General features: G+C 49.6%; 2 protein-coding genes across 2 annotated transcripts; both read left to right on the top strand.

Annotated features, from left to right (window-relative positions):
- Positions 1-6,662: 6,662 nt before the first annotated feature.
- Positions 6,663-8,726, top strand: EI90DRAFT_3129226 (uncharacterized protein; the record flags this gene model as incomplete). The annotated part of the gene is made up of 10 exons (XM_039064172.1): positions 6,663-6,719; positions 7,074-7,264; positions 7,328-7,388; positions 7,439-7,500; positions 7,554-7,744; positions 7,816-7,901; positions 7,960-8,138; positions 8,196-8,229; positions 8,301-8,483; positions 8,607-8,726. 10 exons carry the CDS (start codon positions 6,663-6,665, stop codon positions 8,724-8,726), a joined length of 1,164 nt encoding a protein of 387 aa, XP_038912037.1.
- Positions 8,727-10,004: 1,278 nt separating this feature from the next.
- Positions 10,005-11,515, top strand: EI90DRAFT_3019273 (uncharacterized protein; the record flags this gene model as incomplete). The annotated part of the gene is made up of 6 exons (XM_039057334.1): positions 10,005-10,217; positions 10,308-10,352; positions 10,398-10,453; positions 10,582-10,585; positions 10,863-11,360; positions 11,477-11,515. 6 exons carry the CDS (start codon positions 10,005-10,007, stop codon positions 11,513-11,515), a joined length of 855 nt encoding a protein of 284 aa, XP_038912036.1.
- Between the last annotated feature and the right edge of the window lie 12,614 nt (positions 11,516-24,129).

Raw genomic sequence — 24,129 nt, 5'->3', positions numbered from 1 at the left:
AAGCCTCTGCCGCATTGAACGCGACAAAGAAGTACTGCAACATCAAATACGAAGCGGAAAAAGGTCTAAAACAGTTCTACCTAGAACTGTCCAAAGCAGCGTCCCAGATGGTGATGCTGCCAGACCAGGCATCCTTCAACGCCAGGTTCCTAAACTACATTCCCCTCGAATGGAAGAGGGAAATGATTGCTCATGATAGAATCAGAGCAGACTTCTCCTCAAACGAGGAGATGTTAAAAGCAATATCTCGTGTAGACAAGATAATCGACGGGCTGAAGATGTCTTCAGCCTACGAATCAGGATACTATACCCGAACAACTACCATGGCAACCATGAGCCATGGTAGAGCCCTCCCATCAGGACAGAAGGCTGAAGAGCTGAAACCCAGATGGAAAGAGGATACATCCTCGAAAAACTCGAGGAAAACTGACCAAAAGTCAGTTCCAATTTGCGGCAAAATAGGGCAAACGAAAGATTGCCCAAGACACAATGTAACGAGCAATGAAAAACCAAGGTGCATAGCCGCCATGGAGATCGTGATCACAATGGAAGAAGAGTCGAAAGACTCATCAGATGAGAAACCAGAGAACAACTCTGGTAACTCCGAAGCATCAAGCTTCGAAGTAGAGGACCCATATGAAGGACCTCAATACTCACCTGACTCAGAGGGTGAGGAAGTCAACATTGGGACCATAAGGATGGGCCCAATGTCAGTCGTCGATCACGACAACATAAGCCTATGCGCTATTCAATAGTGGAGCCGAAACGGACGCTTTATTGCCGGACTTTGTCCACACAGTCCACATCCCAATTCTCCAATTGGAGAACCCAGTCGTCCTTCAAATGGGGACGAAAGGAACAAGATCACAGATCCTGTTCAGAACAAACGTGGACGTTGAGATTAACGGCCATGTAGAAAAACACTACTTCGATGTAATTAACATCGATAGATATGACACCATATTTGGCGCCCCCTGGTTAAACAAAAACCAGGTAAGCTTAGACTTCCGGTCCCACAAAGTGAGAACGGTGAACATGGGCAACATAGACACCCTTGGAGTAAGCGAAGACTGTGTGACGAGATCACATGGATGGAAAACTGGAGCAAGAGCTCAAGAACAACCAAAAAAGAAGCCCCCCTGACAGGGAGGCGGGATTGAAACACACCTCAGGGTAATCGAAAGTGTCATATCTGTGCATACCTGACCCCGATCTGACTTCCGGACCTCCACCCTCTTCACCTCCGGAGTCATAACCTACTGCTGCCGTTCCGATACTCACCTTCGGTCTTGGCAACACACCCCTCCTCTTACCTCTCCGACCCTTTCTCCGTCCGTTCTGATACTCATCTCGGACCGAACATCCCCCCACTCGCCACCCTTCCTACAACTCCGCTCCCCCCTCACAACACCTCCACCCTCCCGTCATCCCCCTACGCCTCCCCCATCCGCTCCAATACTCACCTTCGGACCTGACTACTCTCCTTTCCGCCACTCCCTCTTTCTTACCTGTCCCCTCTCTCCTCCTCCCGTTACCCTTCCGCCAAGTTACGACCGTCCACCGCTGCTCCGTACTTCACACTCGGACACCGTTCGTACCTTACTCCGAGCCTCCGTCATAGTCCCTACCTCGGACTTTGACTCCACCTCGGTCTTAGTCCATTGCATTGGTGACCTCATACTACGTAAACACCATTGCCAATATTCCTCGGACTTCCAACCCCGCCTCCGTAAGCTCCGTAAGCTCCGCAACCCCCGAGCTTCGCGGACCGCCTCCGGCACTCTCGCCGTTTTGTAATGTATTTCTCGCAATTCCCCCTCATCCCTATTTGGACTACTGCTTCCTTCTATTCTAGCCAGTTAGTCATCATCCCCACATCCCCTCATCCTCCTGCCCCTCTGGGCCTCGCCCTCTCTACCTCCTTTCGGACGTATCACAGGTCTTGCCCTATGACCTTCGGTACCGCTCCGCCCCCTCTACCCTTTGTTCCTGTTCAGACGTCTTCGTTCCGATTCGGTCACCCTTTGTTCTCTTTGTGCTTTTGCCCCTTCCATTATATATATCGGCGCTTGTACATACTCGTTTTGGTTTTAGTCCGAAATCGACCTGAAATGCCCCCAAGAGACTTCCTGCTCACCTACTGTGAAATTAAGGACCAAATGGACAAACAGCAATGGCACAGCGCTCCGCTTGAGTCGCTGAGGCCAAGGTCCCTCCACGCTAAGTCTCCGATTCCACTCTGGAGTCGTCCGTTTCCGCCCATTCTAACAGAAAGCAAGTACCCTGAAGGTTGGCCCAATCCTAGTCCGGAAGGACTAGAACTTCCAGATGTACCACATCTGGAAGGTCTCTCCATGAACACCCCCGAGTTCAAGATACTCAGGGAGTGGTGGAGAGAGAAATTCGAAACCATAATGGCGCCAGCGCCATTAGAAATGCCTCCCTTGAGGGAGGTGAACCATTGAATCCCGTTGAAGGATCCGAACAAGAAATTTTGGGAAAACACCCCAAGATGTCCTGCAGCACTGCAGGAAGCACTAGTGACCAAAATAGATCGCTATGTAAAAGCAGGATGGTGGTATCCCATGAACAGCAAGCAAGCATGCCCGCTACTGTGTATCCGCAAAGCAGATGGATCTTTGCGCACAGTAATAGACATGAGGAATCGCAACTCAAACACAATCCTCAACGTTACACCAATGCCAGACATGTGACTGATCCAAGAATCAGTGGCCAGAGCAACATACCGATCCAAGATCGATATGTCGGACATGTATGAAGAAATACGTGTGGATCCAGATGACATCCATATGACGACATTCTCTACACCCCACGGGACGTACAACTCGAACACGATGCAGCAAGGAGACTGCAATGCTCTCTGCACCTTCCAGTGCGCACTGACCTGGGAACTATGAGGAGAAGTAGGCAGACGCCTACACATCTGGTTCGACAATATATTCACCAGCACAAGCTCGGTGGAGAACCACAATAAAGCATTATTGTGGTTGTTCACTCACCTAAAGGAGGCGAAATTCTACATAAGCCGGAAAAAATTCCAGCCATTTGCCCCAATCCTAGATGTTCTAGGAAGCCATGTGGACGAACAAGGCATCCACGCTCAAGTGGATAAAATGGACAAAATCTGCAACTGGCGAGAGCCAGTAGACCACACAGGAGTCCTAAGATTCCTGGGAATGGTAGAATACCTATCGATATTCATGCCAAACGTCAGTGGCTACACAGGACCACTGCAAACAATCTGCTCAAACAAGCAGACATTCAGGTGGACACCACTCCACCAGAAATGCTTCGACAAGATCAAACATCTAGCATGCAGGGCTCCGATCCTGAAGCCCGTCCAGTGGAATCCACCTGTCAGGGTTCAGCACCCTGCCTTAGGGTGCCCCGGACTCCCCACCTACTTTACCCCCTTTTATTCTTCAACTGCTGCCTTGTTGTTGCCTTTGTGTGTTGTGTACACGCACGCGCACGGGATAGCACGGGAACTTTCTGAGCGAGCAGCTCGCCCAGAATGTTCCCACGGGTCACAGCCACAGTTCTGGGCGAGCAACTCGCCCAGAACGTTCCCATGCTTGGCACTGCCACCTGGATGTTCCCTCCGGGTCACACTACACAACTCTAAGAGCTGTATAGTTGTGGGCATGTGACCCATTCCTTTATATAGCAACCATGCGGGGAGATGAGACCTTTACCCTTCTTCTCATCTCATGCCCCGCATAGGCAAGTGTATATATTCTCTTTCCTTTTACTATACATCTCATGCCCCGCATAGTGTGAGGACAGGCCAGATGGGGGTTGAGGTCAGGGAGCCTCCGAGTCCGAGGCCGGGCCCTGACACCACCGGAAAGCCTCTTAGAAGAAGAGAGGACCAAACTCCACATCTGGGTCATAACAGACGCATGCCCAGTGGGCATGGGCACACTAATTGGACAAGGCGAAAAGTGGCAGACTTGCCGCCCAGCCGCATTCATGTCCAAAAAGTTCACCAACACACAATGTAGGTACTTTGCCTACGAGCTCGAGGCACTGGGTGTCCTCGAAGCACTCATGAGATGGCAAGATGATCTCATGGGAGGCCGTGAATTCACAGTAATCATGGACCACAAAGCTTTGGAATATTTCAAAGCAAAAACCACAACTCAGGTAGACACCTGAGATGGCAAGCCTTCTTCACAAGCTTCAATTGCGAAATAAAATATGTGGAAGGCCACAAGAACAAAGTGGCAGATGCACTCTCACGGTACTATGACTCGTCAATGGACGAGGATCTGCATTTCGACAACTACGTGTGGGTGGACATCCATCTGGACAAAAATGCAGAAGATACTATCCCCAACAGAATCGAGGATTATGAAGAACTGCTACTAAGCAGTACCCTGAGTAAAAACTCAGAGAGAAAGAGACTCGCAGCGATACGCGCGAGAAATACCCTAGAGGAAGCTCTAGGGGGGAGCACCCAAAATCTGGAAGAAATCATAATTCCAGAAGAGAACCTTCAAAAACAATTCAAAGAGAAAGACCTCATTGAGGCAATAAAATCTGGATACTGGCAAAGCCAGATCCACCGGGAAATCCTAGAGAGCCCGGGGAACTTCAAAAACTTCTCCGTAAAAGATGGGCTGATAACCTGACTTGGAGAAGGAGGAACGACCCAACAAAAGGGAACTATGAAAGGAAGTCCATTCAAGGAATAATCCTCAAAAACATCCACGAAACACCTGGACACTTAGGATCCAAGAAAACAGTGGAAACCCTCTGTCAACACTTCTGGTGGAAGTCGATGAGGAAGGATACCCACAAGTTCTGCAGGTCTTGTGGAACTTGTCAAACAACAAAGAAAAGCACCAGGAGAAATCCCGGACTGCTTCACCCACTCCTGACCCTGGAGACACCATGGTCGTCAATAGCTATGGACTTCACAGGTCCATTCCCAACAAGGTTGGGATATGATTACCTCTGGGTAATCATTTGTAGGTTGACGTCCAACGTTCACCTAATTCCGAACGCACTAGAACTAGCATTCGTATTTCTTCATGAAGTTGTAAGACTCCATGGTCTACCACACTCGATCATATCAGATGGAGACTCGAAATTCACGTCAAAATTTTGGTGCAAACTACACTGAATACTCGGTGTGCAGTTGAAATTCACAACTGCATTCCACCCGCAAGGCGACGGCCAAGCGGAAAGAATGATACAAAAAGTAGTACAAATACTACTTGCAATGGTTAGACCAGATCAACGTGACTAGCGAAACTGTCCATGGTGGAATTCGCGATCAATGCGAGCTCGAACACATCAACAGGATTTGCCCTTCAAATTAATCTACCACCATATGCCAAAGATGTGCCTAACAGCACCACTCTCGGACTACCTGGGAGTAAACAACTTCGCCCAAAAGGCAAAGGAAAACCTCATGGCAGCACATGATGCGATAATACACAATCGTGCCAAACAATCCAGGTGAATAAGAAAAGACGCCCGGACCCACCTTTGAGAAAAGGCGAGCTTGCATACTTATCCATGGATAAGCTGAACCTACCCAAAGGAAGGGCAGGAAAACTAAAGCCCTTATACATAGGGCCTTACGAAATTCTGGAAACATTTCCAGAGACATCAAACTACGTCCTCAAGTTGCCACCACAACTTGAACAATGCGGAATCCACCCAAGATTCCACATATCCTGGCTCATACCTCATGAGCTGAATGACCAAGAAATCTTCCCAAATAGGGAAGTAAACATATTCTAACGTTTTTAATAACTTAATAACTGTGTCATAAATGCTTCCTATAGCATCAAAATTGTCAAAAATCTGTCTCATATAACACATAAAGTACCACCACATCTGCCCAATGTATTCTCATCGGCTGTTGGGTAGTTGTTGTAAATAAACGCCATGAAACGTTTCTCAGGCGTTTAAACGATATACAGGATTTTCCGACACTCGAAGTCATAAATCACATGACAATTGTAGTCTGGGCGAAGCCCTCTGTCTCATTCAAAAACACCCCAGTGGACTGTTATACATGAAGTTGAATTCTCCTGATTCCGACCCCTAGTCCCCCGTAATTTCCACCCACCCTTCCCTCACTCATCCCGGTGTTCCATCTCATCCAAATCCAAAGTGGGTTCCCACACAGGCAGCGGCCCAAAGAAGAAAAATAAAGAAAAGAAAAAAGGAAGAAGGAGGGAGGGATGGCACTTCCGGAAGTGGATGAGGGGGGAGGGGAACAAAGAAAAGAATTCAGCGCAAGGTCCTGACATCACACTGCTAGGGAATAATGAGATTATAAGCACGCAACTCATTTTCCCCAAGGGCCATTTGATGGACATACATACCGGGGTCATGTTACTTTGCATGAGACAACAGCCCACCATGAACTTCTCCTACCTCATCCTCTGCTGGGTATATCCAGTATGACATTGACCTTAGTCCGTGTTCGAGCCAAGAGGATTTGAGTCTCACCATGTCGTGCATACATGCCTGAAGCATGTCCCTAGCATAATCTTCCTGGAGGACCCCATGAGATGAATGAATGGAATACACAGGAAGTGGGATATACTCACTTTGTCGAGAAATAGCTGCTTTGCGGCCAAGATGAGCGCCTTATCCAACACACAGAGGAACGGACTGCCATGCTATTCCCATTCATGAGAGGCATCGGTGAAGAGAGTATCAGAAAGGGGGCTCAGGTAAGCTACTCCCTCGCCTCCTTGCGACCTCCCACACCCATCTTGACCGCGAGGAAAAAAACTCTCATCGGATGTGCCCATGGCAAGTGCCGGTGTTTGGTTCTGACCCATCACACTATTCCTGCCCTGTCCTGCCATACCCGCTGTCAGCACATACTGGTGCTGGTTAACTGCATAGCCAGTTGTGCCATCTGTGCTCGAGAAGCTTTGGCTCAAACCGAGGCTGTCGCTACCCCACCACACAAAAAACCCATGGTCGCAAGTCCCATTCCACACTTTCTGATTCAAGTTTGCTAACATACTAAAAGGGCGAGTTACGATCAACGCACTCTGATTGGTTACCTACCACCTCAGTCGACACACTTCCACAATGTCTCCTCTCTTTCCCGCTCTCTCATTAAAGTTCGATTTCTTTTTATCCATCCAGTTCGGTCCCTCCTCCTTGCGTTGGAGATCTCTTATTTGTTCAAGGTTCATTTATCCCTTGATTTGTCAACAAAGAGTCCATCCCTTCCTCCTCGCTCTCTTCCTGTACTACCTCCTCAGTAACAATCCCGGAAGAGATATGCATCCTATTACTGAGACGAATGCGTTTTTCGAATTCACAGGCACATCCACAAGCGCAGTGATCACTACTTCACTCTGGCCACCGGAGCGTATCAACCCACAGTAAGTGGCTTTAGTGGTTCAACCAGGAGTCCACACTCATCATTATGCAGTCAAAATCCGTCGTTCATTTCTTGGTCTACCTTATCATAGCAGCCGTTTCTCAATCTCATTGGTTCGGCTTATCCTTATCGCGGTTTCATTACATATTGACACTTTTATTTTTAGGCAGGACCCAGCCTCTGTCCTAGATAGTAATCCTCAGTCCTCAAACAACCCTTTGTCTGACTCTTCACTTTCACCGATTTCTCATTGGGCTTTGACTTCCACTCCCACGTGGTGTTCAGTTACCATCTATCAACTTCAAATCATTCCAACTTCACTGACGATCTCAAGTGCCTTCGCATATCGTGGTCTTCGTTTGTCAACTTTGCCTGTTGATGTTCGGTGATCTGATTCACATCCATCCAAGGTATGCTTTAGAATCAAGTTGTTGGACGGGCCCATTCAGATGCTGCCAAGTTATCGACCTCCTCATTTGGCTTGGCGGAACATGCCGGTACCATTCCACTCGGGGTATGCCAGCACGGCAGAAGGAGACTCGTCTTCAATGGGCTGGGTGTGAATGATGGAGAAAAACCCTTACCTTGACCCTGCTGCGCAAGCATTTCTCGAGGAGTTTAGATTCGGATCGTCCTCTGTCCGAGACGTGAGCGCTGAACTCGATCATCGTGTCAAGGTGCTCAAGGCAACCGGAGGGTTCTCTTCTGTCTACGCAACCGATGGGCCCCACCAGGTGCCCAGACCATTCGAGTGAGTCCCAGCCCACGTCGCTGTGGTTTGCGATGCATGTGATGTTGATCATTCTAGGTGTGTTACAAAGAATTATGGCCACTTTCCAGCAGTATGCCGGAGCAAATTAACCAAACTGGAAAATGAATGAAAGTCAGGTTTTTTGCTCACTGTCGTTCCCAGCACCTGACTCGTGAAGTCAGGATATGGAAGGAACTTTGGCACCCCAATATCCTTGAGTTCATTGGATATGCCATTGCAGGCGAACGGTCGGACATGAAGGCTATCTTAGTGTCCAAATGGTGTGCAAACGGGAATGTTGTGCAGTATTTAAGAGCACATCCAAACTCGAGTAGGACTGACTTGGTGAGTGTCAGTTTGCGATTGTCATACTGTTATTTTTGATGTATATCAGGTTGTTGGTATGGCGAATGGACTACACCACTTCACAGGTGAAACCCTCAATTGTTCACCGTGATCTGATGTCAGGGTCGCATCCGGGGTCGAGGTGGTCCGGGCGTAGCATCCGGTGCTAAGGACCTCACGGGGGGTGGATCGGGCGTGCGTACTGGCGGGCCCGATGTGGGACAGCGATCCCTGGCCACTTAGACTGAAGTGGGAATGTTGAGAAGAAGGTTACTTCTTCGGTTCCCACCCCAGGTGTGTTTATATACATGCGGCTTGGGTCACATGAGGTCCGCCACGTCACCCTGCATACAGCCGCAGTCACCCAGGTGTCCCTGTGGGGGATCCCGAGGGTGTATGCTGCACACGCACGCACTAGGTTGCACCCTAGAGCCATCCGGGGTCGTCCGGGGCTAGGCATGTCGTGTGCGCGTCCCAGGCGGGTCAATAATACATGGATATAAGGGAAAGGTCGTCTGTGTGAAATAGAAATAGAAGTGGGAGAGGGATAGAGGGGGAAGGGGTATGAAGGAGGGGTGCAGGGTGGGAGAAGGGGTACTGGGTGAGGTGGGCCCGGGTGGAGGCGGGTCAAGCGGGTGTGCCCTGACATCTGAAGCCAGTGAGTGGGACCCTCTTTGGCTCGTAGATACACTGCCCTTCCTAGGACAACATCTTGATAAGTGGTCAAGGTGCAGTGCAAGCTCTGTGACTTTGGTATGTCCCGTGTAATGAATGAATTGTCCAGAGTTGCCCAGACGACATTGACTCCGCTGGGATATGATACTCTTCATATGAAGTCATTGTTGAGGAGAAGAAGACAGAGTTCAGCGATGTCTACACATTCGGGTGCACATCAATACAGGCAAGTGTAACTTATTATCCAGAACAACGGAGTCAATGATGCCGGTTCCTCAGGTGTTGTTCGATCAACACCCTTTCCCCGACATAAAAAATGATCATAGAGTGATTGCTGCAGTTGAGAACCGACAATCTTCTTGGGTGTGGGACATGGATGTACCCATTCAACACATTCTTTCTCGATGCTGTGATCCACATCAGAATGAATGCCCGTGAATTAGCAGCACCCTCCACGATCTTGATCGCATCCTGGGAATGATGGTTGACGGTCTCTTACACCGACGTGTCTTGGTGGAAGGAAGGGCTCTGTGCCAAGAAAACCAACCAGACCAGCTCCCGAGCTCTGAAGCACCTGAGCCCCTAGGAGTGCCATGGTCCCATTTTCGGGCCCCGGAATGTTTCCGAGCTCGAGAGTACCCAGTACCCCGACCCAGTTCCGGCGCTTCGAGGTGTTCCGGAGGGGAATACCTTATCCCCTGGTTCTGATGATACTGGTTCTGATGATACATCTATACGAACTGACTGGCTGTCAAAGATAATCAGGAGATTGTCAAGTTTCTTCCGCCTCGTCCTAGCAATAATAATTATCAGCCCTTTCCCACCTTTGCATCCGTTGGGATCATAATGTACAAGACTCATAACTTGGTCTCCTCAGCTCCAACAAACGGCGCTGTCGATAGTTCATTCAACAATGACGATGCCTATCACGTTGTCATTGGTGCGGGAGTTGTCGGCTTAACCATGGCCATCGAAATTCAAGAAAGGATTCCAAGCGCTGAAGTTTATATATATCGTCACAGAGGTTCTACCTGGGGATCCAAAGTCAATTACAAGTTTGTGGGCTGTAAGTGAATGTTCACGTCAACTATTCCCTGTTCGTGTCTTGACAATTGTAACTAATCCATATTGACTTGCTACTGTGAACAGAGGGTGCCCACCATGTTTCTCAAGCCGAAAATGAGGGCCAGCTTAGTTAGTGAATGACAGTTTCTCCACTTATTCTCAATCTCCATCCAGGGTTGGACAATAAGACATTCCGAAGGAGTCGGAGGGCAGGCATCCGGTGGTGTCCTGTTATTTTGCCTCTGCATACTTGCATTGGATCAATAAACCGATAAGTACCAGGTCCTGAAGGATTCTGAGCTGATCAAAGGGAGTCTTTCTAGTGTGGAATTCACTGCGCTAACCATGGACACTCCAGTATAGTGAGTGATTTGTTGCCACCTTCCGCCATTGCACCACAAGTGAGAATGACACAGCCCAAGGGTCTGTTGTGTTGTATATATTATATTGTATTACAAACAATTGAGATGATGTGCCAGTACTGGTCATTCTGCTGGCCACAGCTCCCCCACCCCTACCCACTAGCTGTCTGCCTCATTATGTCCATTATTTGGAATCCGGCCCATCGCCCTGTTACAGTGTTGTGACAGTGACTCATTTGTCACATTGTCTGTGATGAATTTAATTGGATCTTTCCAGATCTCGATCTCTCACGATCTGAGTACCCGCTCCATCTCGAAAATGCCAGCAGAACCAGGATCTTTGCAACAGGTTGAGAGTCTCATGGAACTCGACTCCATCCAGAATATCAAGGGTCTCCAATTCAACCTGATGCTGCCCAAAAAGTGGATTCAGATGAGTCCCGATGAGAAGATGGTGCAGTGCTCTCAGATCCGCAAGCAAGCGCTGATCGGAGTGGGAGAACTCCAGGTTTACGATGGTGATGGATTGAGACTTCAACTTGGGGGCCGAAATGCCAGGCTGATCCAGGACACCCCAGCCAAGCAGATCACTGAGGATGTTTACTGCTACTCAGGCCCTCGGCGCCTGACTACAGACATGGCACTGAATCTGGTTGTTAGGACTTCTTGGATTGATAAGGGAGAATGGCCACTAGGGATTGACACTAGCAACTACAAATCCCTTCCCCTAATCACTTTCACTGAGCTTGGTCGCAGAGCGGTAAATGCCAACCAGGTTCATGTTATCAATGGCCAACATCGGTTAGTCTTTTGCTTCTCATACTTCAAATAAATTTCAAACTAAGACCCTTGCATAATATTAATAATTAATTCACATATGTAGAATAACAGGCCTGCAATATGCATACAAGCATGCAGTGGACGAGGTGAAACACCTTTGGGGTGTGTTGAATCAGGAGCATGTCAAGATGGAGACATTAAAGACATATAGACAACAGAGATATGACCAAAACTCTCGGAAAATGAGGACAATGTTCAAACGGAAAGTGCAAAGAACAAGCAGTAACGACCAAGACGAGCTTGATGGCCCACTAGAAAGGAAGGGATCTATTCTTAATCCACCCAAACTTTCATAATAAAAGGTTCATGCATCAATGAGATATTCATTAACAGGATGAGCGACATCAAAGTCATGGCTCAGGGAAAAGATGACGTTCACGCAAGATCCATATTTAAAACACAGAACGAAATTTACATGGAAAATATCATAAATTGGAAACTATCGTTAAGCAAAGTTTCAGCCCAAACGGTCCAGCCGTTGTGAAGTTACACCAACAATGGGAATTGTCAGAGACCGGGTTGAGACAAAGGAATGTCTCCATGGTGGAGGGCTTCGGCCTCAGCGACTTATGCCAGGAGCGCTGTGCCAAGTAACATGTCCATGCCCTAACTTACTAACTGGCTGTCATGGCCCCGCAAAGTCCCCGCCCCTCTACCACTTTCTGCACCCCCATTCTTGCGCCTGTTACTCGCGCCCGTTAAATCGTGCCATTGCCCATCACTTAGCGGCGCCAATAGTGGTTCCCGTCCTACGGCCCCGTAGCAGCGCCTCCTTTGTTCTCCCGCCACCACTTAGAGTTCCTCAGCCATTCAGCTGATACCGTTTTATTCTATTCATTCGCTTAACTAACTAGCGGTTGATATGGTGGCCGTTGATCCGCTCCTTATTGACATTTGGTTTATTTCTTTATTGACAATTGGTTATTCCTTTATTGACATTTGATCTATTCGTATATTGACATTCTGATCCGCGCACTTAGATTGTCGGCCTATTCATTCTGCCTCCCAACTTCGCCGTCCTCTGTTCCATTTCCCTGGTTCTTATCGCTCTTTTAGTTCTGTCATACTTACCATCCCGCTCCCATCCCGCGCCGGACCGACCGGCCCCTTCTCTGTTCTCCTCCCGTATTTATACTTGTAGCTTACTGTCGATGTACCTTAGTTCGAATATTGACTAGAATTCCCCCCCAAGTACTCTCATCCTAAGTTTGCCTCTCAACTTCATCCCCGCTTAAGTCAACGTCACCGCAAGGTCTTTCCTGCTAATGTGAAATATGGGACAGCCTAGAATGCGTGGTGCAACGCTCTGGCCAAGTCGTTGAAGCCGAAGTCCCAACCCCACGACGCCTTGCAACGGAGTAGCTCATTAGCTAAGTGACCACTCACACCGCCATACTCCGCTCCGCTTCCCGCGATCACCTCGAATACAGTTTCTGACACTGGCAACCAGAACTGAAGGGGGGTAAACTCTAGTCGATTTTATTACTGAGGTGTAACCTATGTACAAGTTGAGTATATATAGTTACAACGAGGGCAGGCCCGCAAATGGCGGAGCCAAGCGGAGCAGAGCTAATGGGTTTAAACATCAGCTGATTGAATATTACCGACAAGTGGGGTTACAGGGTTAATGGAATGGTAGGCGATAACCCAGAAACAGAAAGGAGGGATAGGCCCAAAGGTGGGCTTGCAGGGCAAGCGAATGTATTGCCCAGCGGAGGCAGGAGTGTGCTAGCGGATGTCGGAGCTGTCCGGAAGCCTTCAGGGCTCCGTACTTAGGGAGGCATTGTAACGGGTCTATCCAACTAGACTCGTGGCTCAGGTCTAGGGGGGGTAGGTCTCTCTCTAGTGTCAGACAGATGTAGTGGGGTCCTTGAGTACGGTGCTATACTCTGTCTAACCTCTAACTAACTGTCTGTACAGTTGTCATGGAAGAGTCCGATACAAATATAAAAGGAAAGTCACATGTGTGAATGAATGAAAATAGTAAGGAAAATAAAGAACAAGTCATATCTCCTCAACCACTCCACCAAATCCGACGATCTTGGACCCGTCAGAACCACCTCCACAGTCGCTACATCTCCTACTATTACCATGACTCACCAATCGTAGTCCCTGATGCAGTAGGGGGTGAAATGCGTGATAAGGGTTGGTTTGACCTGCACGGACTTGTCCCCACAACAGCGTAGGTAATAAATTGAAAAGAGGGGGTGGTGACCATCGAGGGATACCGAGGTGATTGTGGAATACGGGAGCTCCGAGGTTAGTGAAGAAGGAGCAGAGGTAGTCTGGAGAGATCGGAGGTAGTGGAAGTCGATGGCCGTGGATGGATATGACAGTATCCCCTTCTTAGGCCTGAAGCCTCGAAGGCCCAGAATTAGTAAGGTGAGGGGAGCTGTACTTACAGAAAAGAAAAAATGAAAACAGAAGTGAGGAGTGGAGAGAAAGGGAGAGATGGGAGAGGTGTCAGGGTTCCTAAGGAGCTTCAGGTCCAGGCTTATCTGGGTACCGAGAGTGGAACGCTTCGACGAGGTCGGAGGTGTGATCGAGTTCGCAGGCAAGGAGCCATTGTGTCTCCTCATCGGTCCCTTCATAGCCTAGCCACTTGACCAGGTAGAGCAACTTGTTGCATCTACGTCGGTCAATCTTGGGGTTGAGTATCTCTTTGATCTCGAACTCAATCTTGCCTTCGATTTCTATGGGAGGCAGAGGTGGCTGGTGGCGGTTCGGAATGATGTTCCAGATGGAGGGTTCGATCTGCGAGACATGGAATACTGGGTGAATGGCTTGCATGTTTTCCGGCAGGCGGAGAGTGAGGGAGTGAGTTCCAACACGGGCAATGATCTCAAATGGGCCGAGGTTTTTCTCAGAGAGCTTTTTGGAAGGTTGGGTGGAGCGGAAATACTTGGCCTTTACATAGACCGAGGTTCCTACCTCGAAAGCTGGGGCAGGAGTCTGCCAGGCCTTGATAACAGATCTGAGCGAGGTGCATTTCCTCACGAAGGAAGTGGTGGAGGGAGTCGAGATCGACAGAGTACTCTTGGGTGCGTACTGATGTCAGGTCTCGCTCTGGGTGAACGGTGATGTTTGGATGGTAGCCTTTGTTGGCAAAGAACGGAGAGACACCTGTGGTGGCATTTGGAGCATTGTTGTAAGCGAACTCCGCGAGAGGTAGGAGTTTGGACCAATTGTCCTGCTGGTAGTTACTGTAGATGCACAGGTACTGCTTGAGCGTCTGGTTCATCTGTTTGGTCTGACCGTCTCCTTCCAGGTGATAACCAGAGGTGAAGTGGAGGTGGATGTCGAGGGCCTTACCAAGTGAACAGAAAAAATGAGAGACAAACTCCGGACCCCTGTTGGAGGTGACGTGGGAAGGAACTCCGTGCTTGGAGAACACATGGAGGAGGAAGAGCTTGGCCAGTTCCAGAGAAGTGATGGTATCGTGGGTAGGAACGAAAATGCACTGTTTAGACAGGCGGTCCACAATGACCAAGATGGAAGTGAATCTGGAAGAGGAGGGTAGCTGTTCGATGAAATCCATGGAGATGGAGTTCCAAGGACGTTCGGGGATGGGGAGTTGTTTGAGCAAGCCATAAGGCTTATGACAGGGGACTTTGGCACAGGCACAAGAAGTGCAGGAGGAGATGTAGCTCTTGATGAAGTTACGGATGCCCGGTCAGGTATACTCACGACATACTCAGTTTTGACCAAAGTGTCTGGAAAGTTGGTGGTTGTGTTTGTCTCGCAAAACACAGAGACAGAGATTGTTGGAATCCGGAACGTAAATGCAGTTGTCCAGCCTTAACAGGCCTTCGGCATCAATGGACCAGTGGGAATTGGGGAGGTTGGGGGAAGCGAGATGAGAGGAGATTGTGGTATCAGAGGAGAGGGAGGCTAGAATGTCTTGATGGAGAGCCTCTGTGTCGACGAGTACTGCTGCTCGGATTACTGTGGCAGCTAGGAACGTGGCTCGTAAGGACACAGTGAGCTGCTCCAAAGTGAAGACCGGTCATGTCAGGGCAATAGCCCCGAACCCCAAGCCACATGTAATTAGATACATATAGTCACATGGGTAAGCGGGAACCTCTGGGTAACTGCTTACACACTACCGTAAAATACACACATTTGTATCACTTACAGCTCTGTGTGCTGAGCTACCCTGAGACCTCACAGGTTGAAAGTTCTGCAGGTTGACGCGAGCGTAGTCCATATCCCCTTCTTTGGGATAGATGTCCCAGCATCTAGTCAACACATCTGGTTTTACTCCGAGTCTTCCGGGACGGAATCGGACAGTCATGTGGAACTGGGAGAGGAACTCTGACCAGCAGGCTTGCCGCTGGGTCAAGAGTTTGGTGGTGGAAAAATACTCAAGGTTCTTGTGGTCAGTGACGATGTCGATTGGAGTTCCTGAACCTTCAAGGTAGTGACACCATGATCGGAATGCATCATGGATGGCAAGCAGTTCCTTATCATGGGTGTTGTAATTGAGCTCCAGCGCCGAGAGTGTTCTAGAGCGGAAAGCAACGGGGCGAATCTCTCCGTCATCACAACGGATGGACAGGATTCCGGAGATCGCGTAATCGGAGGTGTCGGTTTCTACAATGAGGGGGGCATCGGGTAGCCAATGTGTCAGGATGGGAGCGGAAGTGAAGGCTTCTTTCAAGGTGTTGAAAGCAGAGCAACAGTCATCAGAGAATAGCCAGGGGGCTCCTTTACGCGTAAGGCGTGTCAAGGGGACCACAATGTCGGAGTATTGGTGGATGAAACACCGATAGAAGTTAGCGAAGCCAAGGATGGACTGGACATCCTTGACTTTATGGGGCTTGGGCCAATCTTGGATGGCTTTAACCTTCTCGATGGACATGGTGAGTCCGGGGGAGAAAGGCAGTATCCGAGATATTCCATAGTGTCCGTATGAAATTTGCATTTCTTCGGATTGGCATATAGGCCGTGTTTGTGGAGTCACATAAGAACTTCTCAGACATGCTCCTGATGTGAAGCCATGTCTTCCGAGTAGGTAAGGATGTCGTCTAGGTAGACTACCACAGAAACGTCCAAGAGGTCGGCAAAGATTGTGTTGACAAATCGCTGGAAGGTGTCAGGGCACACCTGCCTGACCCCACTCCACCCGGTCCGACCCCACCCGATCCCACTACCCTCACCCAGTGCCCCTGTCTTCCCTCCTCCCTCCTCTCCTTCTTCCTTTCCCTTCTTCTTCCTTCTTCTTTCCTTTCTTTCTCCTTCTTTCCTTTTCTACTACATGGACGACTTCCTTGCTCAATGTACCATTAACCAGGCTGCGCAACATGCCCAGACCCGGACACACTGGGTGACGCCCTACACACCGGATGCTCCTGAGATCTCTTACGGAGATACCCGGGCGGACACGGCTGTGCGCATAGATGACGTGGCGCTCCCCACATGACCTCCAACTGCATGTACGTAAACACAGCCTAATAAGTGGGAACTGAGAAGTAACCTTCTTCTCACACTTCCCACTTTAGCCTAAGTGGCCAGGGACCCTTGCCTGCTTCGGGCCCATTGTTACACATGCCCGCACTACACCCTACCGGGCCCTCAGCCCCAGGCGATATACCTGGATGCTCTTGACCCCAGGTCAATCCCTGACAGAAGGCCGTGGGTGCATTCGTGAGACCGAATGGCATGACAAGCCACTCATAGGAACCATAGCGCATGCGGAAGGAAGTCTTCCATTCGTCGCCTGCTGCAATGCAAACCAGGTGGTAAGCATGCCAGAGGTCGAGTCTGGTATAGACTGTGGCATGGCTAGGTGCGTCAAGGAGGTCAGAGATGCGGGGAAGTGGGTAGCAATCCTTTTTGGTGATCTTGTTCAGCCCTCGGAAGTCAACGCAAAGATGGAGGGATCCGTCCTTCTTGTGGACAAAGAGGACCGGTGCTGCATGACCGGAAGTAGCGGGATGAATGAACCCGGAGGCTAGGTGTTCATCTAAGAACACCTGGAGGGCCTCGAGTTCCGAAGTAGAGAGAGAGTACATAGTACCCAAGGGTGGTGAATTGCCTTCCTCAAGGTCGATCTTCAGGTCATGCTCACGGTGCGGTGCCAGTGTCGAGGCTTTGCTCTTACTGAACACATCCGTGAACTCGTGATACTCCTTCGGAACGGCCGAGAGGTCAATGGAATCGGTGTGGGATGAGGCAGCCCTCAAGCAGCTGTCCTCGAAAGGGATGGTTAGGCTGAAGGATACCAATCCTTCAAGTCGACAAACCTTCGCAAATGCGGAACGGCTGACGAACTCGATAGATGGTAATGGAGGAATGGGAGCCTGTGACTGAGGTGCTGGTGGAACATCAGATGGTTGGATGTCGGATGACGGCAGTGGTGCCGGAGACGACGGGGGAGAGCTCGGAGTAACTGTCTTGGTAGGTTTGGAAGTTCGGAACGTAATACTGCTTGAGACCCAGTCAATCAACGGATTGTAGCAGGTAAGCCAGTTGTGTCCTAGGACTAGGGAACATGATCCATCCAGCGATGTGACAAAGAAAGTCGTGGGGGTGATGTTTCTGGAAGCGAAGCGGAGGGGAATATCAATGGCATGGGTTATGATTGAGTTGGTGCTACCATCGAATAGGTGTAGTTGTAGGGGTTTAATCTGATGTGTCTTCAAGGCCAACCTCTTTATGAATGTGTCGTCAATGAAGCAGTCCGAAGACCCAGAGTCTATGAGTGCGGGTACGTTCTCATAGGTGCGGAAGAGTTTATTATGTGTCCTATCATTGGATGGAGGAGAGAAGAGAAAGAAGAGAAATGGAAAGAGGTGGATCGATCTACGGAAGTAGTCAGAGGGGGTGGAGGAGAGAGTGGTACATCAGCAACACTATCTACAACGGGTAGAACATGTCAACATTGAGAGGAGAAAATAGACCATTTGAAAGAGAAAAAGAAACAGGAATATGGAGGGAGGATAAGTTGGAGATGGAAGATGCATTTAAACGCACTTCTTTGAGTGTGCAGAGGGAAGAATTGCAACCCCCGGTCCATGCAGAGTCCATGGGGGTGCGGACTAATTTTTTGCTTCTGTGGAAGCAGATCCTTGCTCCTTGGTCTGGGCGGAATGGGCCTTAGATGCACGAGAAGAAGACTTGGGACAGTCCTTGACCATGTGGCCAGACTGACTGCAGAACATGCAAAGTTTCTCGTGGAGATGGCACTTGCGCTCTTGTGGCGTGAGCTTGCCGTTGTCTCCAAGTTTTGACGAAAGGTCCGGTTTAGCGGAGCTGGCCTCGGACTTCTTATTGTCCTTCGGAGGCTTGCTACCGGAAGCGGAGTTGAAAGAGGAGGAGGAGGGAACGGGGTCGGAACGAGAGGCAGCGGTGGACTTGTCAAAGACGTTAGAGGAGGAGGGTTTCGCATGGCATGTCACTTCAGATTTACGCTCCCAATAGCACACATCGAAAGTTTGTGACAAGGTGCGAAGCTCTGAAAGAGTAGAGGGTTTACCTACTCTGGCAATATCGTCCTTGATACGTTCCGGCAATCCATTATAGAAAAAACGACGAAGCGCAGCTTCTCTGTAACCATGAAGTTGAGAGGCATGTCGGTTGAACTCGATAACGTACTTATTGATGTGGTGCCCATCCTTCATGTCCAGGGTCATTAGTTGAACTTCGGCATTGCCCACAGGGTCATGAGGACCGAAGTTGGTTTGAAGTTTGTTGACAAACTCTTGATAGTTATTCATCCATCGCGGACGAAGCATAGAATTTTGTTCGAATAATAGATCTGGCTCAAACCAATCGAGGGCCATTCCCTTGAGGTAGGACTGCATGAAGATGACCTTGGCACAGTCGCTTGCAAAAGCGAGGGGATGGTCCTGGAAATTCAGTTCGCATTGGACCAGAAATACTCAGAGTTCTCGGGGATCTTTTCTGTCGAACTCATGGACCTTGGTCTGGAGAGCGGAGGATGGTGGACGTGGTGGACGTTGTAAGTGGGCTAGGGATCTAACCCACTAGGAAAACAGGAAAGGATGGGGACTGGATTGGTATCCAACAGGTCAGGGAAAAGGGGTAATGGTAATGGTCCAGTGTGGTGCGGTGCATGGTGTACTCTAATCAACCTCTCACCCCACCTCTCTGGGTGACACCAAGGCGAAAACTGATCTAGAGGTCTTCTTACTGATGTTCTTCATCGTAATACTCCCTACTAGCTTGGGAGGGGCAAACTTGGTAGTTTCTAGTCCAAAGGAAAAGGTAGATACATCCTCATGTACAGGTATATATGAGAAATGATCAAATAAAAATGATAAAAAATATCCGATGTGCCCCATGTGCTTAGGTGGATCATATCGGCAACAAACAATATCGGAAAAAGGAAGGGAAAACAATAATCAAGAAAACAATAAAGCAATAAATGATTTCCAGCCAAAAAATACCCAACTCCATCCATCGCCAATGAACTCCCGCTAATTATGGATCCTAATACTCCTAAATGACGCGTTTCCAACGGTACCAATATCGTCCAAATCGGTGCAGTGGTTGCTGAGATAAGTGAAATCCAGTCTGAGTGTGGCTGCGCTGCTGGGTGGGCGTGGGAATTTGGTCTGTGGGGACTGGAAATGTGTCTGGAAAAATAGGAAAAAATTGTGGAAGGGTAGAAATGGTATATGAGGATGTGTACGACGTGTTTCGTAAAGTGGGGATGTGCTGGGATGGGGAGATCGCGATATTCGGTTTGTTTGTGCAGTACCAGCTGTGCCTGCCTACAACGTCCGGTGTGACGAGCCAAACTGGCAATGGCTTGGGCTAGTTGTGCAATAGCCATGTTGGGGATGGGTTCAGCATCGTCGGCAGTTGGGACAGTGGGGATGGGAGGATCAGCAGGAGGAGGGTCGACAAAGTCGGGGACCTCGGAACCGAGTCGTGAACGGGGTCTATGGGTTGTTCCGTGGTGTCTCCGAAGTCGGAATCTGCAACTGGTGATCGATTCCTAATGGGATGCATGATCGGAGTCGATGGGAGAGGGGTTTCTAGATTAGAAAAGCTACGAAACTCAACTGGGTTTCTCACCAATTGACTAGGACCAGGCTGTGAGGGTTCTGGGGACGGTGAGGCAGAGTTGGGAACTAATGTGCGTAGTTGGGAACGAGTGCAAGGGGCTTTTGGTGCCATACAAGACATGTACTAGTCAGGGAGTAATAAAATACTGTCAGAGACCAGGTCAAGATGAAGGAATGTCTCTGTGGCAGAGGGCTTTGGCCTCAGCGACTTATGCCAGGAGCGCTGTGCCAAGTAACACATCCGTGCCCTAACTTACTAACTGGCAACCAGAACTGAAGGGGGGTAAACTCTAGTCGATTTTATTACTGAGGTGTAACCTATGTACAAGTTGAGTATATATAGTTACAATGAGGGCGGGCCTGCAAATGGCGGAGCCGAGTGGAGCGGAGCTAATGGGTTTAAACATTAGCCGATTGAATATTACCAACAAGCTGGGTCACGGGGTTAACGGAACGGTAGGCGATAACCCAGAAATGGAAAGGAGGGATAGGCCCAAAGGTGGGCTTGCAGGGCAAGCGAATGTATTGCCCAGCAGAGGTGGGAGTGTGCTAGCGGACATCGGAGCTGTCTGGAAGCCTTCGGGGCTCCATACTTAGGGAGGCATAGGTAATAAATTGAAAAGAGGGGGTGGTGACCATCGAGGGATACCGAGGTGATTGTGGAATATGGGAGCTCTGAGGTTAGTGAAGAAGGAGCAGAGGTAGTCCAGAGAGATCGGAGGTAGTGGAAGTTGATGGCCATGGATGGATATGACAGGAATATAGAAATCTGCATCATGCTTAAAGACATGTGAGGGTGGCGATGTGAAGGGAACTGGCTGTCGGAACTGAGATCTGCACTTCAGCAGATCATGAAGACCAATTTCTGTTCAAATCAGGAAGACCCCCATCAAAACAAAGCATGGAAAGTACAAAAACACCTTAGAACATGAGGGAAAAATCTGAAATAAACCAGGCTACAATTGTTATGAGGGTTCCCCTCAAACTGGATGGCTGAGCTTGCAGCGCCTTTGGCACTGCGCTGCAAGCTTGGCCATCCAGTTTGGGAGGAACCCCTAACAAACTGTACTGCAATTTCAAATTAAATATGCTATCTTCATTTGTATGCAAAGTGTTTAGTCCAGGCAATGGTCTATTTGATTGCAGTAAATAAACTCCATACTGTTGGAACAACCATCAGGGATGGAGTAACCTCCCTGGCATAACGGGTGAGTAGTGTATGGATGCACGCTAGAGGTCCTGGGTTTGATACCAGGCTTGTCCATTTTATGTCATTTGTCCAGTCACCCGATTTACATTAGTTGAATTCATGACATAAGTCTATAGCACTAGCAACATGAATTTCTTCACATACTCAATCCAAGAATCTGAGCCATATCCATGAATTCAGTGTCAGGGATCGCTTGTCAGTCCAAGTCAAGTATCACCCAAAAACCTAGTCATAGACAATGTCATATCCCGGAATCCCGACCCCACACTCTCCCACCTCATCACACCTTCCTAACAACTTCATCATCCCCTACACCATAACTCCCCACTCCCGAAGTCACCTTCCTTCCCAACCGTCTCAGCTCCGGCTTGGTTTGCGGCAGCAGCAGCGGCAAAATCATGAGAGTGAGTTCGAAAGAACAGCAGCAAGTTGGCCTTGTACTCACCACAAGAGTCGCAAGAGATTCAGGCGATAAGGAAGGAAAAAGGGGGCACTGTGAAAGCCCTTTTTATAAGCATGGCCTGAATTGTCATGAGCACTCTCGTGATAAGTGAAGTTCAGTACGTACCTCTGCTGGTGTGATCCGCTTCGCGCATCCACGCCAGAAAACCCAGCATACGACTGAGGCATGGTCCCTGGGTCCATCAAATGGTCAGGTTGCGCAGCAACTCATGAAAGTGGCAAAGGGGCAAGTGCAGTGCTGAGACAGGCACATTGGGGTGATTGAGCCAGGGGAAGTCATAGCATTGGCTGGGCCGAGTTCGATCGTCGCCCCGTGATTAGTCTCGTGAAATGAAAACATTAAACAACAATTAATATCCTATTTCATGGGACTAATTGGGGCCGGGCACGTGCGACCTGGAGCAGTCCATCTCGTTCTGCACTGCCGCAGTGCTGATGGATCGTGATGGGTGGTGTTAGAACGGGGCTGATACAGACGACTCCGGAGTGGAATCGGAGACTTAGCGTGGAGGGACCTTGGCCTCAACAACTCAAGCGAAGCGCTGTGCCATTGCTGTTTGTCCATTTGGTCCTTAATTTCACAGTAGGTGAGCAGGAAGTCTCTAGGGGGCATTTCAGGTCGATTTCGGACTGAACCAAAACGAGTATGTACAAGCGCCGATATATATAATGGAGGGGGCAAAAGCACAAGGAAACAAAGGGGAACCGAATCGGAACGAAGACGTCCGAACGGGAACAAAGGGAAGAAGGAGTGGAGCGGTACCGAAGGTCATAAGGCAGGACCTGTGATACGTCCGAAAGGAGGTAGGGAGGGCAAGGCCCAGAGGGGCAGGAGGATGAGGAGAAGTGGGGGTGATGACTAACTGGCTAGAATGGGAAGAAGCAGTAGTCCAAATAGGGGTGAGGGGTAAATGCGAGAGATACATTACAGGCGGCGAAAGTGCCGAAGGCGGTCCGTGAAGCTCGGGAGTTGCGGAGGTTACGGAGGTTACGGAGGCGGGGTTGAAAGTCCGAGGGATATTGGCAATGGTGTTTACGTAGTATGAGGTCACCAATGCAATGGACTAAGACCGAGGTGGAGTCAAAGTCCGAGGTAGGGACTATGACGGAGGCTCGGAGTGAAGGTACGAGCGGTGTCCGAGTAGGAAGTATGGGGCAGCGGCGGAAGGTCGTAACTTGGCAGAAGGGTGGCGGAGGAGTACCAGAGGGAGGAGAGAGGGGAAAGGTAAGGGGGAAGGAGTGGCAGAAAGGAGGGTTGTCAGGTCCGAAGGCGAGTATCGGAGCGGACGGGGGGAAGCGTAGGAGGATGACGGGAGGGTGGAGGTGTTGTGAAGGGGGGAGCGGAGTAGGAGGAGGATGGTGTGAGGGGTGGTGTTCGGTCCGAGGTGAGTATCGGAGCGGATGGAGATAGGGTCGGAGAGGTAAGGAGGAGTAGAGGTGGCGTGGGGGGGTAGAAGGAGGTGTGTTGCCAGGACCGGAGGTGAGTATCGGAACGGCAGCGGTAGGTTATGACTCCGGAGGTGAAGAGGGTGGAGGTCCGGAAGTCGGGTCGGGGTCGGGTATGCACGGATATGACAGGTGGTCCTAACTTGCCTCTAGCATGGCTGAGGTTAAGTTGCTGAGGAAGGGGGAGGTTTGCTCCTTTCCCCCACCTGCTCGCTTGCCTTCGCGCTTGTGCTCGGAGTTACTGGTATGTTTCCCCCAGCACAGCAGGGCTTGTAACTCATGCTAGCTTGCCAGTACCCCCTCTGGTTATTGCGTAGTAATTGCTTTTCCGCTTCCTTCTTACTGTTCTCTGTAAGCATATCTTTCTCCCTTGTTTTCTTTGTCATGATTGCTTGCTGTCAGCTCTTGCTCCAACCTCGCTTGTGCTGCTCTCTCTTCTGCCTACCCTCCACCTTCCCCAACTCCACCTTTGTGACTGGTACTATTATCTCGTTATCATCTTATTGTACCGGCTCGCCCTTGGCCGTTGTATTTCTTTTCTTGCAATCCCA

This window comes from Cantharellus anzutake, assembly GCF_015039405.1.
Source record: "Cantharellus anzutake strain C23 chromosome Unknown EI90scaffold_55, whole genome shotgun sequence".
NCBI classification, from domain to species: domain Eukaryota; kingdom Fungi; phylum Basidiomycota; class Agaricomycetes; order Cantharellales; family Hydnaceae; genus Cantharellus; species Cantharellus anzutake.
This window is presented reverse-complemented; position numbering and strand designations above follow the sequence as displayed.